Source organism: Agelaius tricolor, unplaced genomic scaffold (assembly GCF_023055355.1).
Source record: "Agelaius tricolor isolate 1412-34295 unplaced genomic scaffold, bAgeTri1.0.p SCAF_2, whole genome shotgun sequence".
NCBI classification, from domain to species: Eukaryota; Metazoa; Chordata; class Aves; order Passeriformes; family Icteridae; genus Agelaius; species Agelaius tricolor.
Window position 1 is genome coordinate 11,825,020 of NW_027269262.1, and position 20,420 is coordinate 11,845,439.

The window sequence follows — 20,420 nt, forward strand, 5'->3', positions numbered from 1 at the left end:
TTTGAATTCATAGTAATTTATTTAATCAATATCTTGGATAATCACTGTCAAACACATTGGAGAAAAAAACTCCAAACACACCAAATCACAAAAAAAGCCCAGAGATGCCATTCCTTAATTTTACCAAAGACTAAAAAGATCCACAAACAAACTGAAGACAGAACACATCACAGCACATTTGGAATGGCAGCTCTCGCACAGGCATCCTAAACTGTAGGTTTGCTTTGTCTCTTCAGTCAAAGAGAACAAGGATGGCAGAATTATCAGTGGTCATGTGCACCTAAGCACACCAAGGAACTCACGTCAGAGGCACCTATTATCGGGATGGATTATTAAAGTACTCCAATTCTCCAGTTTTCCTTTTTAAATTGGTGTCTACAGAATAAGCAAAACCTACTGAAATTTTACTTTTTTCAGTTTGTAAAAGGTAACAGATCCATAACTAAGACTTTAAAAGCAAAATAACCGAAGTGGAATTGTCAGCCACATATGCAATTAAGTCCCTTCTCAAGCAAAAGAATTCAAACAACTTTAAAATAAACTGGGTTTTGGGTGTTGCTTACTACATTAAGGGTGGCATTCTTATTATTAGTGGATGGCATTCAAAAACAACCATCAACTTAGTGTTTTGCTTTGTAATACTTATTGATCACCTCCATGAAAGATTTTAGGCTGAGAAATGACAAGGGTAAAAGTAAGACAGCTATTTCAGTAAGAAATGATCTATTCTGTCTCCTGTGATGTCACCACTGAAAGATTCCTGAGAAGAAGTTGTTTGGACAAGGGTATTGATGACACAACACAGCAGGCCTCAATTGGTTGTGGATAGACAGACTGCTTGACCTTAGTCAAATATTTTGTTTCCCTTTTTGGGTTTAAAGAATCAGAGAGCCAGATATGTGAAGACACAGAAGGTGCAATTGCAAAGAGAACCATCTTAGCAAACACACACAAAAGGTACAACAAGCAAAATGTAGTAGGCAGTAAGTGGCCATGCACGCAGGAGAAAAGATCTGGTCTTGTAGAAAAAAATACTTTTACTACTTTAACTACATTCTAAGAAGCAAACCTTGAACTTGAATTTTATGAACTGCTCTTTGCTTGCAGAAAACATGGAGGACTTCTTCAGTAAGCAACAATGGTGTATAAGAAGAAAGAAATGTATTTTGTAACAATCCAAAACAAACACACAATGTGTGGGTTTTTCTTTGGGCTTTTTGACTACACCACACAGTGGACAGTGGGGCCTGCAGCTTTTTTTTTCAAACAGAACAGATGCCTACCATCATCACGGCCAGACTGAAAGCTGCTGCCCCTTTTCAGTGAAGCAGTTTGACTGAGATGGCCGATGGGTGATGGACGCACATCACTGTCCAGGTCCAGCATGGGGCTGTGGAGCAATGCACTGCCTGAGGAGAGGGGAAAAACCCGAAAGTTAGAAAAATTTTGCACATCAGTTGACATGAATGTGCATGCTGCATGTGGAATTCTAATTTAATTCAGTGATACAAATGTTATCTTACAAAAACATTCTTAATCTTGCTTTATTTAGACTCTCTGTTCATCTGTATCAATGCTATTCAATACCACCACTGACTCCTGTAGCAAAGCCAAAACCACAAGTACCATGGCATTCTTTGGACTGTATCTTTCTCTGTTTATAAATAATGTCCTACAATTAACAAGTAAATTAACAAGTTGCTTGAAAGCCATGGATAAAAATGTATTTATGCCATTAGTGACATTGCCCATGGTTTTTTTTTTCTGGTGTATGTCCTAAATACACTTTTCAACAGCAAAAGTTTCTTTTGTGTCTAGCTGAAGCGGTTAAAGGCAGAGTGTTCAATTATTACTTAGCTGTTTTGCCTCTATGAAGTTCAGGTAGAGAGAATCCATCCATCAGAAATCAGAGGAACTAATGGCACGTTTCCTTTGTAAATGTTCTTATTTATACATAACTACAAACCCACAAAATATTTTCCAGTGTATCAAACATTTTTTTTTTTACTTTGGGTGCCTGTCCACATGTGGGTCCCTATTTACAAGTCTAAGTTAAGATCCTATCTGATGGAGGTAAATACTTGGAGTCTAACATGCATTTTGAAAAACAGCCATATAAGAAAAACAAGAGGATTATGATAATTTTTTAATGTACTGTGACACTGCCAATAACTTTTTAAAAGTCTAAATTGCTGCTTTATGCATTTCACCTTGTAGAGACATTTCTGAAAGTAGTCATTAAAAGCTACTTCAGCATTGCTCAACTGAGCTGTAACAAGTAAACTTAAAATCAATCAAAATTCCCAGAATTATAGAACATCTCAGGTTGTAAAGGATCTCAGAAGACCATTTAGTCCAACCTTTCATGGGAAAGGGGGCCAGGGTGAGATTATCTAGCACTCTGTCCAGTTCACTGTTGAAAACCTCCAGTGATGGCAGCTTTACAATGTCACTGGGGAGCTTACTTCAGTGATTGATTGTTCTCAATGCAAAAAAATATTTTCTTATACTGAGATGAAACCGTCCCTGGTAATTAATCCTGAATTTTGTAGTGAGAATCTCAGCATTTGAGTTTATACTGTTGCTCTTTTCCACTGATTCCTGCATTCACTTAAAATAACAGGAAGGTCACAGGTGATGACCACCAGCTGTAACACTGAAATACTCAGATTCAGGAGTAACACAAAGCAAAAACTATTCAAAGCACATTTATTTGAGTGTCAAAGCAGCATGGCAGAAAAGATACATCTAATCCTTTTAACAGCTGGGACTTAAAGAGCAATATAAAGTATTGTGAAACTTATCACAAACTTCCAATAGGTGACAGTAGTGGGTTTTAGTTCATTTTGAAAGAAGTTCTCTTATAATTCTTTAAAGGCTTTTAAAGAAATTTCCTATGCCCTTTCACAGCAGCATTATCATTACCAAAATAACTGTCATGCATTCTTCCACGCATCATCTTACTGTTCATAGTATAAGACACATCAGTAAATAGTTCCAATTTACTACATCATTCACAATTGCGATTGACACACTGTATTAACTGACTCGGTGGACTCAGCCTCCCTGTCTGCAGGCTGTGTTATGATTCTGTTCACTGCATAATTCCTACACCACTTATTAAACACAGCTCATCTTTATCAGCTTTAAAACTGATGAGTTTTCAGCAACACAGAATCTGCTGCAGTGATTTAGGTGGATTATCCACTGTCACCACGAGATCTACAGTATGTTCTACAGTATGTAGATCTTGTTCAAGAGTTTGAACAAGAATTTGTGGAAAGATTTTCCCTTTTGAAAGAATTAAAAATGCGCAATAATGAAAAAGCAAAAAACCAAAGCTCTGCGGTAATCAGCATCCAGGGAAACAACCCATCCATCTTACAGAATTAAGTAAAACCAAAACAAATTAATGCCTCTTCAGATTAAAAAAAAAAAAAAAAATCATTATCTTACAGAAATTCTACACTGAATGAAAAGAAAATCGTAGAAGACCCTGAGAAAATTTAAGTGTCTCACACAATTCCTGGGATTTCAGGAACATTTGAGTGAGATTGAACATATTTGCAATTTATTTGGAAAAAAGAAAGAAAGTATGTCAAAATTGTCACAGGCATTGCTATTTAAAACATATTTTATTAAAAAATAAAAAAAACACTGGCAAGAGTGTAGCAGCACTCTTGTATTATTTTCACAAAAAATACAACAAAAAAATTCCTGATTTCTCTGCATACAATTTAAGTTCTCAGATTTCAGACAGCGTGTTAATATAAAGAATGCCTTGTAAACAGATGGTCTCTAAACATGACAGTGCCAATTAAACCTCGGAATTAAGAAAAACAGACACTCACCAAAACACCTTAATGTGAATTAGCTCAATTAAAACCACTTGCTTGAGGTAATTGTATTGCTGCTGATGCACTAAGCCCATGCAGCCTGAATGGTTTATATATTCACCATGTAACAGAAAACATGTAAAGAATACTCTCTTGTTCCACCAGAAAAACCACATCATCAGTTTGCTGGCATACCAGGAAAAGAAAGTTTAACATGAACTAATTTCTTAATTGGTTGTCTAGCATTACAAGCAAGTATAACACAGCAGCAGGGAACTACAACAGCACATATACCCTCAGGACTAATAAACATCTGGACTACATTAGCAAAGCTGATCTTGCTCTCACCCTACCAGAAGATAGCGCATGAAGACTGCACACTAACACATAAATCTCGTAAAAAACAGTGAGAGCTAACTTACAAACAATTTTTCTTCTATCCCAAGTCGTTCTCTCTCTGGAGCCAGCAGCTTAAATTTAGCAGTGTAATGCAATAGAATGAATTAATAGTAGTATGGACTGCAGACAATAATATTTATAAACCTAAATAAACTAACCAAATACTAATTTACTGCCCACTCAGTATTTGATTTGTGTACTATTTTTACATTCCTAGATCCTGAATGTAGGACAGCAACAATGCAAAGTTTTGAGAAATTAACTTTTTACTGTGCTAACAGGTTTCAAGAAGTATAAACAACATGAAAAAATAATCCCGGTAGATCCTTACTTTTAAAAAATACACTGCATCTTTGAAACTACAAAAGTACTTTGTTCCAAAATACAGCATGTACATGGAGCATTATCTGTGAGTGACTCCAGTGCCAAGTGTATATTTAACCAAGGAAACACAGGGAAAAAAAGTACTACATTATCTTCTTCTACCCAGCAGTAATGACAAAACAGAAGGATAATTAACAGCTTATTACATTTACAACTATATAATCATGAGTAGATCAAATATGAACTTTTAAGGATCTCAGTACTGCTTTAATTTTATTTTTTAAAGGATTTCAGTGGGTTTCAACTTTTTGTGCACAGATATTTCGAAGGTGCGCATTTAGAGGCTATGTGAAATAAAAATATTTCAGTGGTTTTGTTCACTCCTCTTCTAGTGCAGTAAGATCTCACCAAAATAAGAATCTAAAGAACACAGTAAAAGTACAATTCTTTTTGATATTTTTCTCTAACTCTCTGTAAATCAAAAGCCACCTGCACTGAAGGTTTATCATACTATAGGTTCCTACAGTACCAAACAACCAGTACAGTAAAAACCTCAACACCATTTTTTGAATTGTTACCTGCAAGATCTTGGCAAGCAGTGTGTTACAACCTCCATTAAAAAGACAATTGACAAGAAATTTGCCTAAAATAAATTTTTCAATGATATGCAAACCAGTAAATGATTTAAAATTTTAAAAGCTGTTTTACCTTCATATTCCTAAATTATTACCAAACTGAGTGTAAAAATTGTTCTGCAATATCCATTGCTCCACAACTGCCTGGGTTTTTTCCCCGCTCTGAGGTCTGGCAGGCAGAGGTTTCTTGAAGGAGTCACAGATCTCTCGCCTCCCTCAACAATCCAGCCTCAGCCACTCTGCAATTCTGCCAGCCCAGTGCACCAATTACATGACTTCCAGTAAAGATTTTTACAAAAGCTACTGGTGATCAGGGGATTAATATTGTGCAGTACTTCCTTCAGGGACAAAGAAAATTGTTAACAAGTGACCAATCTTAGGTTAAGTAATTTTTAAGTGAGATTTTCCATGTTAAGTCAAATGTCAGTCATTACACAGACTTGCTCATGTACAACACCTACATGTACATACAACACAAACGTGATGTATGTGAGGAAGATTAATTAAAAAAAGAAAAAGACCCGACAAGATGAGCAACCAGGTGAATACAGCTACTGTGTTTTCCCACCCATTATGAATCTTACAGTGAATTTTCTCACAGGCTACAATAGTGAGGGAAGGCTGATCTGCAGCCTCCTGACTCTCTGAAGGGCGGCAGACTTCCTCACCAGCCTCAAACACCTTTGAACACTTTTTCCTGTGCACAGCGGGCCCTTGTCCTGTGCTACAGCCTGACCACCCACTGTTGCTTGTTGACCAAACACACTGTGCCTGGAGCCCGCACTGACACAACCAGGATAAGATTCCTTTCAAGGACACCGCGGTGAGAATTTCCATTTGTCTAGGCTAGAAATTAGGCGAGCAGGAGAAATTACTGAAAAATTAACCTGCTCAGCAGATGAATAACATTTATTATTATTCAGCAGATGAACAGCATTTTATTCTTTTTCTTAAGCCCTTTTACTTTCTCACCTTACATTTTATAGTGATCAAGAAGAAAACGGACTGTTTTTCTAGAAAAGAGATGAGCATGGAAAATCAAAATTGATAGAAAAAATGGTTTTGGGAGATATTTAGAAATTAATGGTTTTTTAAATCTTAAGGCTAGTCTTCATTACTGTAAATGTGTTTATAATTAAACTGTTTTTCATTTTACTACAATAAGGGTAACTGGGCCTATTCTAGTGGTGTTCTAAGTATTTCACAGCCTAAGGATATGCCTTATTGTCAGCCCTTCAGACCAAAGAATTCAGAAACAAGAGCCAAGCATTCAAGCTCAGCAGATAAATAAAGATTACTTCATTTTACTAGCTCCAGCAGACATTAAGATCATCAGCACTTCTGGAAAAACTCACTTTTCCTCCTGGAAAAGTACTGAAGACTGGAGCGGACACAAAGGTAAAATTCTGGCCACTGAAGAGTTTTAATCTATCTTCATTCATAATAATTAAAATTTTGGTTTTAAGCTACCTGTGTTGCTTCTTAATCCCAACAGTTACTCTCTTTATAGTACTTTAATATTATTTAAAGTATCAAATAAAATAAGAATGCCCCCTGAACTTCTGAACATGCTGGATTCTACTAAAATTTCTAAATTACAGCAAACTTACAAATACAGGTAGTAAGGGAGGAAAATGAGTCTGCTATCCATTTTTGTACTGATCAATTTTTATTCTCTCCCACCTTTTTTTTTTTAATTAATAACCCATTAAGGGTTTGCTTGACATCTGCTGTCAAAAGGGTATTTCTGCTATGGACAGGGGATGTGGTTTAGACATGAAATGGCTCCCAGCTGCAAGAATTCTTCTTCCAGATGTACAGTAAGCAAAGGCAATGGAAGAGAACCAGCTGCTAGGATAACAAATTGAAAAGGCCCTTTTGACACAAGCCTTGCCGGCCTGTCTGATCTAACAAAGATGGATCATTCATTGCAAGGTGAATAGAATCTCAGTGTGGCACAGAAAGAAAGAGCAACATGGTCTAAGCATCCATTTCTCTCTTTCACACCAAGTAAAGCTGCTGTTACTCTGGCACAGAAAAACCCTGCAGAATTTTTTGCACTACGTGGACAGCTGAGCATCATACTCAGTGCTGCAAAAATTACAGTTTTTTCAGCAATAAGAACTAAAAAAAAATTATAATAATTTAAAAAAAATCACAGAGACTCGACTATCATACTCCTGTTTGGAGAGCTAGCTCTACATTGGGAACTTTAACAGGCTGTGTATTATATATTTTGCAAAGCAAAGGGCAGCAGAAAGATCACACTACAACCATGTCAGTGTTTCCATTTACAGCTTTAGTTTCTAATCAGGTTAGCTATTAACAGGTAGCTTATTTTCAATAATATTACATGAAATCTCAAAGATTTGCATCACAGATGTGTGATTTACGTCACTCAAAGAATCATCATCAATGGTATTGGCAAAAGTGGTTTTAATAAGAATTTGTAGGAGTGAGACTTGACAAAGCTTGCAACAACCTGTTAAGAAATTTAAGATTTCCCAGCCAGTTTAATGATAACTGGATGGCAGTCCATACCCATTTTAGTTCAAAGGATCATGAAACCTACTAAGCCACTATTAAACTCTAAGCAAATAACCACTGGCCACACAGAAAATAGTCTTAACCTCCACAGCTTCTATCCCTTATACTTGCATTAAGAATCCCATTGCTTAACTCCTTTTGGCTATCTGCCCAGTGCCTCAGGAAAATTTTAAACTAAACCTCAACTATTTACATTTATTTTCATGTCATCTTATGTCATTATGTTCTCCATGTTTCCTGCACTCCAACAAATCTGGGAAGCATAAACCATAGTGAAAAACTACAATTATGATTTAATAATAAATTGCCAAGTATAGTTGCAATTTAAAAATATGTAAAATCTTAACTGAAGGAAACCATTTAGTATCCAGGTACCAGATCTGAAAGTCCCTAGATGTCTGCAAATCAGAAGATCACATGTCAAAAGCAGCAGTTTGGCCTTTAGCCAATACAAGGCATAAAATACCAGCACAAATCAGTTTACCATTCAAATATTTCTTACTAGAGATCTAATAAACACACTTTTGGGTGAGTATATGCTGTACCATGGTAACCTTTATATTCATGGCTTGAAAAACTACTCTTTTTCCATTTTTTTCTGTCTCATGCATCTCCTTAAGATATCTACATACTAAGTAACAGCAGCAAACTGGCTTTACCTACTTGAAGTCCTCCCAGGGGACAGAACAGTGGGATATGACTAGATAGATAACACTAATTAATCTATGCTTCAGGAAAACTTCATAACCATTAAAAAAAGTTTCAAAAACAACAAAGGAGCAAAACTGCCTATTCCATGAGTAAGGCAGATAGCATTTTAAGTTTTCTATATAATGCAATAAATCCATATATTTAGAAGCACTACTACATAAGCAGAGCCAGAGCTCTAGCCAATTGCACATGGGTCCCACATCTTCAGCTGCACCTTTAATGAAAGAATCTGACTATCAGAGAAGCAGGAGAATGCCTTAATACAAAGACAGGAGCATGGGAGCTTAATGATTCAGGCATCCCCTGTACTACCTCACTATGCCTTTGGCAATACTGTTTGGTCTCTTTGTCCTGGCTACTTATATTTCAGCACAGGAGGAATTGTGATCTGCTCTCTTATCTGCACTTTCACTCACTCCTTAAAACATATGGGCTTGGAATCAAGCAGTTTCTCACAATACAAATATCCCATGCCTGCATTTTTTTTCCCTCATAAATGAGGAAGGTCTGCTATAGCAAGAAACAAATAGGCTAAAGGAAATGATGGGTGAGTAACAACAGCCATATTTTAACACATAATGAAACATTCATCTACATACTGCAAGATTAATCAGCAAACCAACAGGGTTGTTTAGACTAAGGGGAAACACTACATCCATACACATACAGAGTTATTCCTCAAGGGAAATAATACACTCCAAAATGCTGTTGCGAAGTACTTCATACACAGGACTTGAGAGAATTCCCCATCCTACTTGTACCCATTGAAATAAGTACAACTAATTAACTAATGATCAGATTATAATAGATGATCAATGTCTATTAAAATCAAAGAAAAGATTCAATTAAACAATTTGCTGTTGGCAGTTGTCAGCTTTTTAAGTCACAATGCCAATTATTTGACAAAGCTTAGCACAGCTGGATATGCTCTTTCAGTTTCTGGAAATAATATTAACACAAGTTGGATTAACTGGAAACAGACAGTATTGGAAATACACAGAATTTCTGCTGACCCCTGAAATAAAATATGAGAAAGAACTCCAGGTTCATTACAGTCATGTAAACTTGCCACGGTTTCTTCTTTCAGGTTGCATCAGAGACTGCACTATGATATGATATTAGATGATACTTTGCACATCTAGGACATAATTCCAATTGCTAAGTATTTCTTACAAAATGGAGTTTATCTCTAGTAATATACAAGCCCAGGGTTTTTTAAAAAAAAAATCTGTGATAGTAGTGAAGGATTCACACTTAGATCAAAAATACATACCTCGTTATCAACCTAAAACAAACACGTATTTAAATATATCTTTAATACACAAAGTTCTGATAGCACATTACCATACCTTGGCATCTAAATTAGCTCACTCCTGTCCGTCAATTTGAAGACCCTTGGAAGTTATTAACAAGAACGTAATCATCAGGTGAGGACCCTAGAGAGGATGTAGAAAACTAGACTACTTCTTGCCAGTACTGGGGATTTTTCCTGACTGCCATTACTATTGTCCTGGATAAGACAAAATCTCTTACAGACAACAGGAGAAGATGCTATTTCTATATAAGAAAATGAAATATTTCAGATGTAATGACTAATGGGTCAGCCTTCTTGTTGTGTGGAGACAACTGGAACAATTTTGTCCCATATAATACAGTGTTGACTTGTACTAGTGACTAAATTGGAGTAAGTTCTTCAATTTGCTTAGGACTGTGTTTTACCTTGTTTAACAAATAATTGCAGTGCAAACCTTCCCTTCCTGAATACATCATGGCCAGTAAATAAATTCTTTGAGAATATTTGCAGTTTGACAATCATCTGCAAATATCCTGTCCAGAATGTCTTATGGTTTAAAAAACCCCAACCACATCCAGGTAAGAAAAGCAGAGACTTTGTCTAATTCAAAACCTATTTAAAGTAGTAAAAGTCATGTGTAATGACTCAGAGCACAGTTCTCCTTTCAAAACTAATAAAATAGTAGAAAAATACTTTGGCAAAAGCTCAGCTGAAAGGTGAAAAATTTCACAGAAATTTAAAAATAGATACAATCTGCTACTGAGGTTTAAGTTTACTGTGCTGAAAAGTTTTGACTCAATCAGTTTGAACCCACAGATTCAGTTGGCAAAAGAACGAAGGTAAGAATGGCCAGAAATAGCTGGAATGCCCAAGATAGAACTATTATTGCTGTCTGCTTGTTTCAGCATCCATAATATGAAAACTGCCATTTGCTAGAAACAATGGAAACCTATTATTTTTGTAAGAATACCAGTCTTATGACCCATCTCTTCCTCCAAATGCTTGATAAACAAAAACTAAATCTTTTTTGAAGCATGTGTTAAGTGGATGACTTAAATGTTTGAAAATTTATTATAATTTTATCTTAAAAAGGGCCTATGAATTTATGAACATATAAATAACATTTCTAACTTGTTTGAGTTGATTAGATCCCACAGTCTTGCATAACCAAACTGAGCAAATCTCCATACCTTCCCTGTTTGAAAAGCATACACCTATTAAAGTAGATTAAAATGCATGCCATGCCTCTGATCACAACCATCATTGTTCTACTTGGCAGTTAAAATCAATCCTTCTGAGTTCTCTTTTTTCCAACTCCCACCTGGTGTATGCCAAAATTAAACATCTATGGAAAGTAAAAATCGTGCTCAGTAACTTTCTTTTGTCCTACTAAATACTGAGCGAGAAATTCAATCAGCTAGGATTGATTCTTGAGTATTTTAAAATCTGTACAAAAGCTATTATCAGTGGAACACCACATAGAAGGCTGGAAGAAAATGATTGGCATTCAATGAGCTGTTAGCATTTCTTTCATACATGCACAAAATATTAAGTATTGACACATGTATTTGCTGGGCACTCAAGTTATTTAACTTCTCTCTTCTATGAGTCAAACAAAACTGTATCATAACGGTCCCTCTGGCATGATGGCTGAGGTAAGCAGTTTTGTTGCAAGAAAAATACCAAACATGTTGAGATTTTTCAAGACAAATATAGGAATTTAGACACTTTTTCCACTCATTCGCTGGAGCCTGCATATCAAAATTACATAGACTACTAAAAAAAAAAGTGTCAAGCACTAAGTATCATCATTTCTCTATTTGTCTTGCTAAAAAGCTGGAAAATGGCCATACAAAATTTTTTAAGTGAGAAAAGAAGGAAGCTTAGAATTATTAACCACGGCTGTTTTCACAAGTGAGTTTTGCTCCTGGTAACTTAATGTTGTGAGGAAGGTAGCAGTGCCTCATGAGGGCTTTTGACAAGGAAAGAAGATGGGGGGTTTGGAAACATTCTAAATTTTGACCAAGATGCCAGGAAAACAGTGTGGCATTCCAGCTGGTTCCACGGCACTTCACACTGTGTAGTAGAACAACGACGGTATGTGCACACTTTTAAGCTAAAACTTACTGACACTGCTGTCACAAGTGATGCACCCTGTGAACTCCTTATCTCATGTCACAAACTGTGCAACAGAGAGTTAAAGCCTCTGCAGAAAATTTACAGCACATTTCTACAGCAGCTCCAATTCAGTAAAACTGTTGTGGTTTCTCAGAAAAAAATACCTTATTTGGTTTGGGATATGCAGGCACTAACACTAAACATGGGAGTTACCTGTAAGCCAAGGGATGCCAGATTCCAATATGCCTATTCATTTCAGAACTGGCAGTAAACTCTGTAAGACTTCTTAAGAAACAAGGTACTGCTTCTATTTCCTAATTTGAAAATCCAGTTTTCAGACTTTACTACTAGAAATGTCAGGCCAGCAGCCTTCCACCTGCTGGAGGCTTTTTATATGTAGGCCAATGTGATAGATCTTGTTAATTTGTAGCTAAATTACAGCAACACCTGCAAGCAATACCTACACGTTTCTTTGAGGAGCAACACTGTCAAAGACAGAATATAACTATGTATTCATATTGGTCTAAGTAATAACTTTGCGTAAATACCCCTTTTTTCCAGCTCCCAGGTCTGTGCAGATTCAGTGCAATCTGAATTTTGAAACTGCATACAAACAAATAAGAAGAGGACTCCATAATATCATTCACTACATGTCAAGGAATTAAGCATTATTCCACTGTGCCCCAATATCCCAGGTATCCATATACTAATAGAATATCTTGTGACAAAGTAATCTAACCAGCAGATTCACAGAACAATCCAAACTTGATATGACCTCAAAGAAATGTTTCAAGAGAACAGTAAACCATGGATAAATGATTGAAATTTAATGCTTTTCCCATGTAAAGAGCTTAAAAGTGATAAATTAAGCAAAAAGAAAACTCCAACTGCTGTTTTGTGTCTATAACAGAAAAAAGAAAAAAAATTAAGTCAGTATTCAGCTTTGTAAAAAGCTATCTAAATTGATGGGGAAAACCTAAAATATCCTCTGTACACTAGAATCAAATAAAAGGCAATGACAAATTCCTAAATGTCAATGTGTATATAAACACACATACATATATAAAGATAAAATAAAAATGTATCCTTACCTTTTTGTTCTTTAACATAGCTCTCCTTACAGTTGTGCATGAGCTGCAGAATCCACTGATGTTGAGCACCAATGCACTGCCAAGCTGGGTCCCCAGGCGCATGAAGATCAGAAAGATATCTGTAAAATCCAGTCCAAAAATCACAGTTCTGACTTGACACACTGAAGGCCTCATTAAAACAGACCAAGCATGTACTAAGAAATACTTCTACTTTTTTTACATAATTTTAAAAATTCAAAAATATGTATTTAGATATGCTCACATCCACTGCAAACAGAAGTTTTGCATTTGCCCTTCTTCAATTAGTGAGGAAAAAAATTCCACCAAAAAAATTTTTAGATAAAAAACCCTTTAATATCATATTAATATGTATTTCCAGTTATGTCTCTAGTAAAGTATGCAGGAAACCAAACTCTTTATCTGCAAGGTTGCAGTTTAGTGCTTCAGATTTGAGGGAAACCAGTGATGGTATCTCAAGCACAAAAAATATAGTATTTTTCTTTCTATTGATATTATATGATTGTATCATCATGTAATTTTAACAAGTAATTACAGAAGGAATTAATTTCTGGCAGCTCATTAATTTCAGCACATGCATGCACAAACATATGTAAATCAAGCTCCTGGGCTGTCTCTGTTTATTTTGGTCTGGTGGTTTTTAGTCCATGCACAGTCTGAAAAAAAAGAAGTGAGGGAGATAACAAAAAGGATTGTGGCTTCTAAAGTGCAGAAGCAAAATACTGTCTGCCTTTAGGGAGAGAGGAGTATTAGAAGCCAGCTGTTGTGATTTCGAAGAGAACAGAAAAAGAATGTAGCCTTGTGTATGGCATTCAAGACTATCTGACAACAGGACTTCTTTCAAAAAGTGCTGGCTGCTCTACTGTTTGAGGCACTCTTAGATTTTGCATTAATGAGCCTTGGGACAGATTAAAAAAAGTCAAGATGCTTAAGGTGAACTATACTGATAAATTATCTTAAGCAGCGCAGGGAATATTTACTCCCTCACAAAATCTGTTTTACTGCAATAATACCTAATGTTAATTAGGACTGTGCTGAATTCTGTCTTTTTTGACGAAAGTCTGCAGCACTTGAAGAAAAAATAAACTGTCAAAGTAGGACTGGTTGGATGGATGAGAAAATTACACAGCTAACCATTTTGACAGGGTGACATTTATAAATTATGAGCTCAAGTCCTTTTCAATGTTATGGGGGACTTCAGTCTTAGGCACAAAACTAAAAAAAGAATTACCTCTGGTCTTGAAATACATACATCTACTTGGATGCTAAGTGCTATGGTAAACTATTTCTGAACAGCATAATACAATTAACAGTGTGAATACCCTAATACAATGAGAGGAAAATATTGAATTGTAGCCTAATTATAAACATTAAATATCTGAAGAAGAAAATGACAGTAGGTCGTTTTTTAGGTCATGGTCCATCTTCAAATTCAGAGACATATAAAACAAGTGTATCAAGGAAGAAAAAACCCTCATAAAAAGGGCAGGATTTATGCAAACTATTTTACAATTTGGATTTTGTTAGTTTCATTTTTGCTATAGTCCTCTGAAGAAAATTTACTTCATACCTTGAATTCAGAAAATTTACACTAATATACCCATGTATATTAGAGTAGTGAAAATAATTTAACAATTTTGTAGGCTGTGATTCTGTTGATTCATTACAACTGAATTATTCCACATTCATCCACTCCCTGCTCTTCTTTATTATACTTCTACATGTGGAATACATTTTGTTATATTAACACAGTCTGCTTTAACATAGGCTTGGGTATTTTTAAAGATTCAATAGTTCAGGGTGAGTGGCTAGAAAAGAAAACACCTTAAAAATAATCAACCAAAACAACCAACCCCAAAAACTCAAGCAAGAATCAATAAAACACAACCAACCAAAAAAAACCCCACAAGAAACCTCAAACAAAAAACCAGAATCAAGCGCATGTACAACTGTAAGTGTTTCAAAGAACCCTTAGAAAAGGTCCTAAGACTTGGCTTAGGTTAAACAGCTGCTCTTTAAAGTTTTCAAGTGTCACAGAGAAAAGGAATGGCCAGTGCCACCTTCACAGACATAAAACGCTGAACTATTCATCTTAAAATAAATTCCAATGAACAGGCAATATTTACAGAGCATCCAGAAGAATGAGAAGCACTCTGCATAAATTCACACAGGTCACTGTAGTCATAAACTCACATGATGCAAAGGGACCTAAGACACCAACACCACATTTGGGCCTGTACACACACAGAACACTCAAGACCTTGTGCATGTGTCTGAATTTTACAAATGCTTCCTGCACAGCACATTTGGTCTGTTTCTTTTACAATAACTGATAAAAACACTGAGATTGTGAAGACACACTAGGAGCCCTGGCAGCGTCCAAATCTCAAAAGCTTTCTAAATAAAGCCATCAAATGTTCCAGAGCACTCTAAAGTTTGGCACCAACGACTGAAAGGCTGAAGCATCAGCTCATCTCAGCAGCCCTACAAAAGACATCAGTTTTGTGAAAAGTAGATAATCTGTAAATGTTAATGAAAACTGGGCAACTGGTTCATGTTCATGAAATACAAAGAAAGTTCATTGTTAAGCCTGAGCAATAAAAGAGCCAATATCACTTTCAAACGACAGAACAGTCTGGATTAGAGCCTCCCTGTCATCTGACTCAGGACAATTCCATTTCAATGTCAAGTCAAACTGAAGCGTAAGACAAGTTAATAAGGAATCTATTTTGAGGTATGCAGACTAGGACTGCTCATTTCAAACACAGCTTGCAATATGTGGGTTTAGAGAATGCAACAAAATCTCAACATGCCTTCTAGATTTAAAAAATTAAATTCAAATCTCAATTATGCTGCATTAAATTGTTCTCATTCAAGAACTGGTTTTCAGTCCTTCAATAAACAATCCAGTACCATTCTATTGCCATTATTTATATAATCATGAAGTCTCAAAATACTCACATCTTTAAAATCAGTATTTAAACCATAGTAAAACTAGTCACTACCCTATTTAGGAAACATTTAAATACACATTAAACACCATATGTCTGATGAAGCCACTAGGCAAATGATTACCTTATATAACGTTTCTGATCATGCAATGTTGATGGAGTTTCAAGCAGCTTATCCAACAAAAGTTCTCGTAAAGCTTCAATTCTGGTTTCAACTTCAGCATAATCTAGGAGTAGGGAGCAGGAATAAATCCAATGTGTCCTTAAGCAGCATCATGAACTGAAAATTACATTATTTTCCTAGGGTATCAGACACCTCTGGAGCTAATGTGGAAATGAATATAAATCATTTTATAACAAGCTATATCTGAACATATTATACATGACAGTTTTACAAAACCAGAGAATTAGACTTTCAAGTCTTTTCAACAGTATGTGAGAAAGATACTCAAAGTCACATTTTAATTGCTGTAATCTTTTTTTATGTCCAGTAATACCAAGCCTAAATAAATAAATAAAATTGGCCGTGATTCCAAATTTTGCAGTATATACCTCACTCAGAAAACTTGCCTAGAGTAATTGGCTCCCATAAATCCATAATTTGTACAGATGAAAATCTGTATCAAAACCACATAAAGCTCTTTGGTCTCCTATGTGCTTTTTAGCCTTAAAGCTAAAAAACCCCAAAACCACTAAATAACCGAATGCGCATCTTACATTTTTTGAACACTTGAACCTCTGTCTTTCCGAAGAGGGACTTGGCTTTTTCGTAGTCATTAATAACCACATCATAATCGCCCTTAAAAACAAAAGCAAGCATTTACATTTGTCAAGAAAAAGACCAATGTCAAAAGGCTACTTTCAGCAAACAGAAAATTATTTTTAAAGTATTATACCTTCTGGATATTTCTTTCAATGTTTAAGGGAAGATTGAAAAGAAATTTAAAGCGCTGAAGAACATTAAGCGCATTTCTCGTTGAATCAGCTTTGTCCTTGCGACCCAGCACCTCTTGAAATAAGGTATCTGCTGTGTTACTGGCTCCTATTTCAAAAAACGGTGACAGTAAGAAAAAGTAGAGTAAGTAATCAGTTGAAGTCACAAACATATTTTCTTCATTTTAATGAGTTATTCAAGGTGTTTTTAGAGCAAATGAGTAATTATTGCTGATTTTCATACTTTTTTGTTCAACTGTGTTAACATTTTACAACTGCTGAAATTCTATTTCAAAGTGAACCACTTAGCATTTTAATGTGGTAAGACCCCTGTGCGAATTAAAAACAATCACTCTTTCCTATTTCAAATGCTTAGCTTTGCTGCAGATATTTTATAGTTTGCTTTGGCTCCAGATGTACATTTTACAACCAAATTATGCATCTCAGGATATAGAAAAAGTCATAGAAAGCTTTACATTTAAAATAAGTATAATTACATTTTGGTAATTAATGTCAGAGCTTCTAAAGTGATCACTGGAGTTGCAAACAATTTTTTAATGTTTTTAAGTCAAGTCTTTAAAATTATTAACAATATTTCAGCCACTTAAAAGTATTGATGGTCAAGACAAAGACAACATTATGACTAAAAGAGTCTAACGAGCTGGTCACAGTAACAGAATGAGTAGAAATTATCTTCACATTGCATTAAAACTCTTACTGGCTTCATCACACAGAGGATGAAGCCTTAGTCAATAACTTCATGTATTTAAGTCTCTATGCTATCCACGAATACTCTTCAATAAATGCATTAAATATGGTCCTAAAACCTTTTCTATCCAAACTAAAAAGCCTTCTATTTTCTAATAAAGATTGTTTCCTAACACAGAATAATAAAATTTCATTCTTAGCAGAGAAGACTTAGACTGCATATGAATATTTGCATTTTTCAACTTATGACTTACTTTTAATTAACCAAAACAAAACAAAAAAGGGGGAACCGTTCTAGCCTTTTTGATCATTGCATGTAGAAGTTTCTACATTATCTGGTCTAGTGACTATACTTCAAGCAAAGATGAAAAAAATTACATCAGTCTCGCTGGGTGGCTTGCATGCCATTTTCTCTAGTCAACACTGTGGGTGGCCTGCTCATGTTAAAAGTAGTCTTTGTAAAATAATTGTTATATCTAAATAATGTTTAAACTTTGTTGAAATTTTGAAGCCTTGATGTAAAAAAAGTTTTGTCAGGACATCTATTTCCACCACATACTATTCAGCATAGAATACTTTAATCCATTAAGGAGAAATGCACAATGAAAACAGTTAGCTGCACATTTAAATACAGATCACTGTTAAAGTATGATTTTTCTCAAGGTTATAAGAAATGATTGTTTTGTAAATCCTTCTAGTAAAAAACATTTTGTTTGTTTGATTTTATATGTTTCTTGTGCATTCTTTTAACAGCCCAGAAGCAACATGCCATACCTGTGAATTGATGTTATATTCACAAAGTTTTTTGGTTTTTTTTCCTGATTTAATGTAAACCTTTTTTAAAAGGTAATTGACAACTGCAGGAAGACCACAGTGAATTCTCTTTTCATCTCCTTATGAAATTCTCAATTCAGGTAAATGATTCTACTTTTTTTTAGGGGTGCTTTTTCTGTTTTATAAGGAATTGAAATATATCAAATTACTTAATAATGTATTAATGAAATTCAATACTTAATGTCAAACAAGTCTATCTTTTTAGAATTAAAATATTGTAAAATTTCTTCCCTCCTCATCCCTCCAAATTCTTTCTACAATAACAATCTTTATCTCTTGATTACTGATGAACCATCCATGGATAAAGTTTCAGTTCTTATATTGACTAATTATGTTTTCAAAACAGATGATTCATCTACAGTGCATGAATTTTTTTACTTCAAAATAAATCTCTAGTTATTTAACAGTTGTCTGTCTTAGAGCCTGACAAAAATCCTACATAAAGGAATTTGATTTACCTCCCTTAATATACAATTCTTCATTAAATTAATTATATGGCACTGTATGTTTTTAATAAAAAAATTTTAACAGCTTGTTTAGTAATTAAATTGAGCAAAAATTCCAAACATCTATAACTCCAGCTAAAACACCAAACTGTTCTTTTACTATAACAAGCCACATCAATTCAAGAATTTGGAACCCTCTTAACATGCATTTAGATGCTATGGAAAACATGCTCATTTTTAAGGGTTTGTAACCCAGCTCACACAACAGCAGTTGTCTCTCAAAACATGCACCTACAGTCCATAAAATGCACAATTCAACTAAAGAATTAAAGTCATCTTTGAAAGCAGTCCCTGCTACTCATGGATTATGGAAGCTTTTCAATGGTCAGGCAAGAAACAAAGCTTTGATCCTAAACTACTTTGCATAATATTATTTACTCTTTTTAAATCCTTGTATTTCTACTTCCCTGCCTCCCACCCATCATGACTTGCAAAGTATCGTGAGGAAAAGCAGCCAATTCTTTTTATAGCAGAGCAAAACTTCAAACCACTCTGAAGTGTCTGGCACAAGTTCCTCTACCGTTCCAGCTTGAAAAAGACAGCTTGCATTGTCTACATACAGAGTTCAGCCACCATTTATCAAATGAAACAGTAATTATATATTATAGGTAAATTTGTCTTATATAAGTGCATATAGGAAAATAACACAAACCTAAATTTTTGCTTTTTTATTTAAAATCTGTTACACGATTTACTACAAGCGAAAGTGCACTCCAAGGAATCTATGCTTGGAGCATGACATGGCCTAAATACAGAGCACTGAGGATTGCACTGGAAAATTTCAACAAATGCTTCTTTTCTCCTACCTAGATGTACCAAATATTCTGCACACAGACACACGCTACAGTCTTTGTATAGAGGTGTGAGGCTTTATGCTGTGTTTTTTGGCGATTTTTAAATTTTTTGGCAGTTTGTTTTTTTTTCATTTCAGGCATCAAGATGAGGGAATAACAATGTTCAAACTGCACCTTTATTGTGAGCATCAAGGAACCCCGACTGAAAAGGGCTAAAGCTGTTCACAAAACCCCCTGCTTTCTTTGTGCTCCCCACACAAACACACATACAGTCACTGCTTTCTTCATACAAGAGAAGAAAAACAGTGAACTTCCATGTCACTTTCTTGATTTCATAAAACACAGTCAGACTTTCCAACACTGAGTCAGCTATCTGCATGTCATTCCTGCTTATTGATACAGCACTAAGGGAAACATCCCTTCCTCTGTGAAAAAAATCACAATGAAACAAAGTAAAATTATCTTGGCAGAAATCCCAGAATTAAAAAAAAAAAAGAAACTTTTTTGATCTGATGAAACACATACCAAACTGCAGCAAATTCAAGCCATCTCTCTCAATGCAACCTTACAGCTAATACAGAGAAAGAGAAAACAACATACTGACAGCTTTTCATGGTTTCTAGAAAGAATGCTTATGCCAAATAGTCTAAATGCCAGCACATTAAGTGAAAAATATCCTGTCAATAGACCTTGTTTCTGCAAATATCTTATAACTGGGTTT

The 20,420-nt window shown here is 35.2% G+C and overlaps 1 protein-coding gene across 1 annotated transcript in view; it reads right to left on the bottom strand.

The window, feature by feature from the left end:
• EXOC2 (exocyst complex component 2) overlaps window positions 1-20,420 on the bottom strand; it is a 126,577-nt gene that overhangs the window by 59,221 nt on the left and 46,936 nt on the right. Inside the window, exons 8-12 of the mRNA XM_071452965.1 lie at window positions 16,821-16,966; window positions 16,642-16,723; window positions 16,049-16,151; window positions 12,956-13,074; window positions 1,284-1,409 (exon numbers count right to left, since the gene is read on the bottom strand). Coding sequence (XP_071309066.1) covers window positions 1,284-1,409; window positions 12,956-13,074; window positions 16,049-16,151; window positions 16,642-16,723; window positions 16,821-16,966 — 576 coding nt within the window. The remainder of the gene's footprint in view (window positions 1-1,283; window positions 1,410-12,955; window positions 13,075-16,048; window positions 16,152-16,641; window positions 16,724-16,820; window positions 16,967-20,420) is intronic.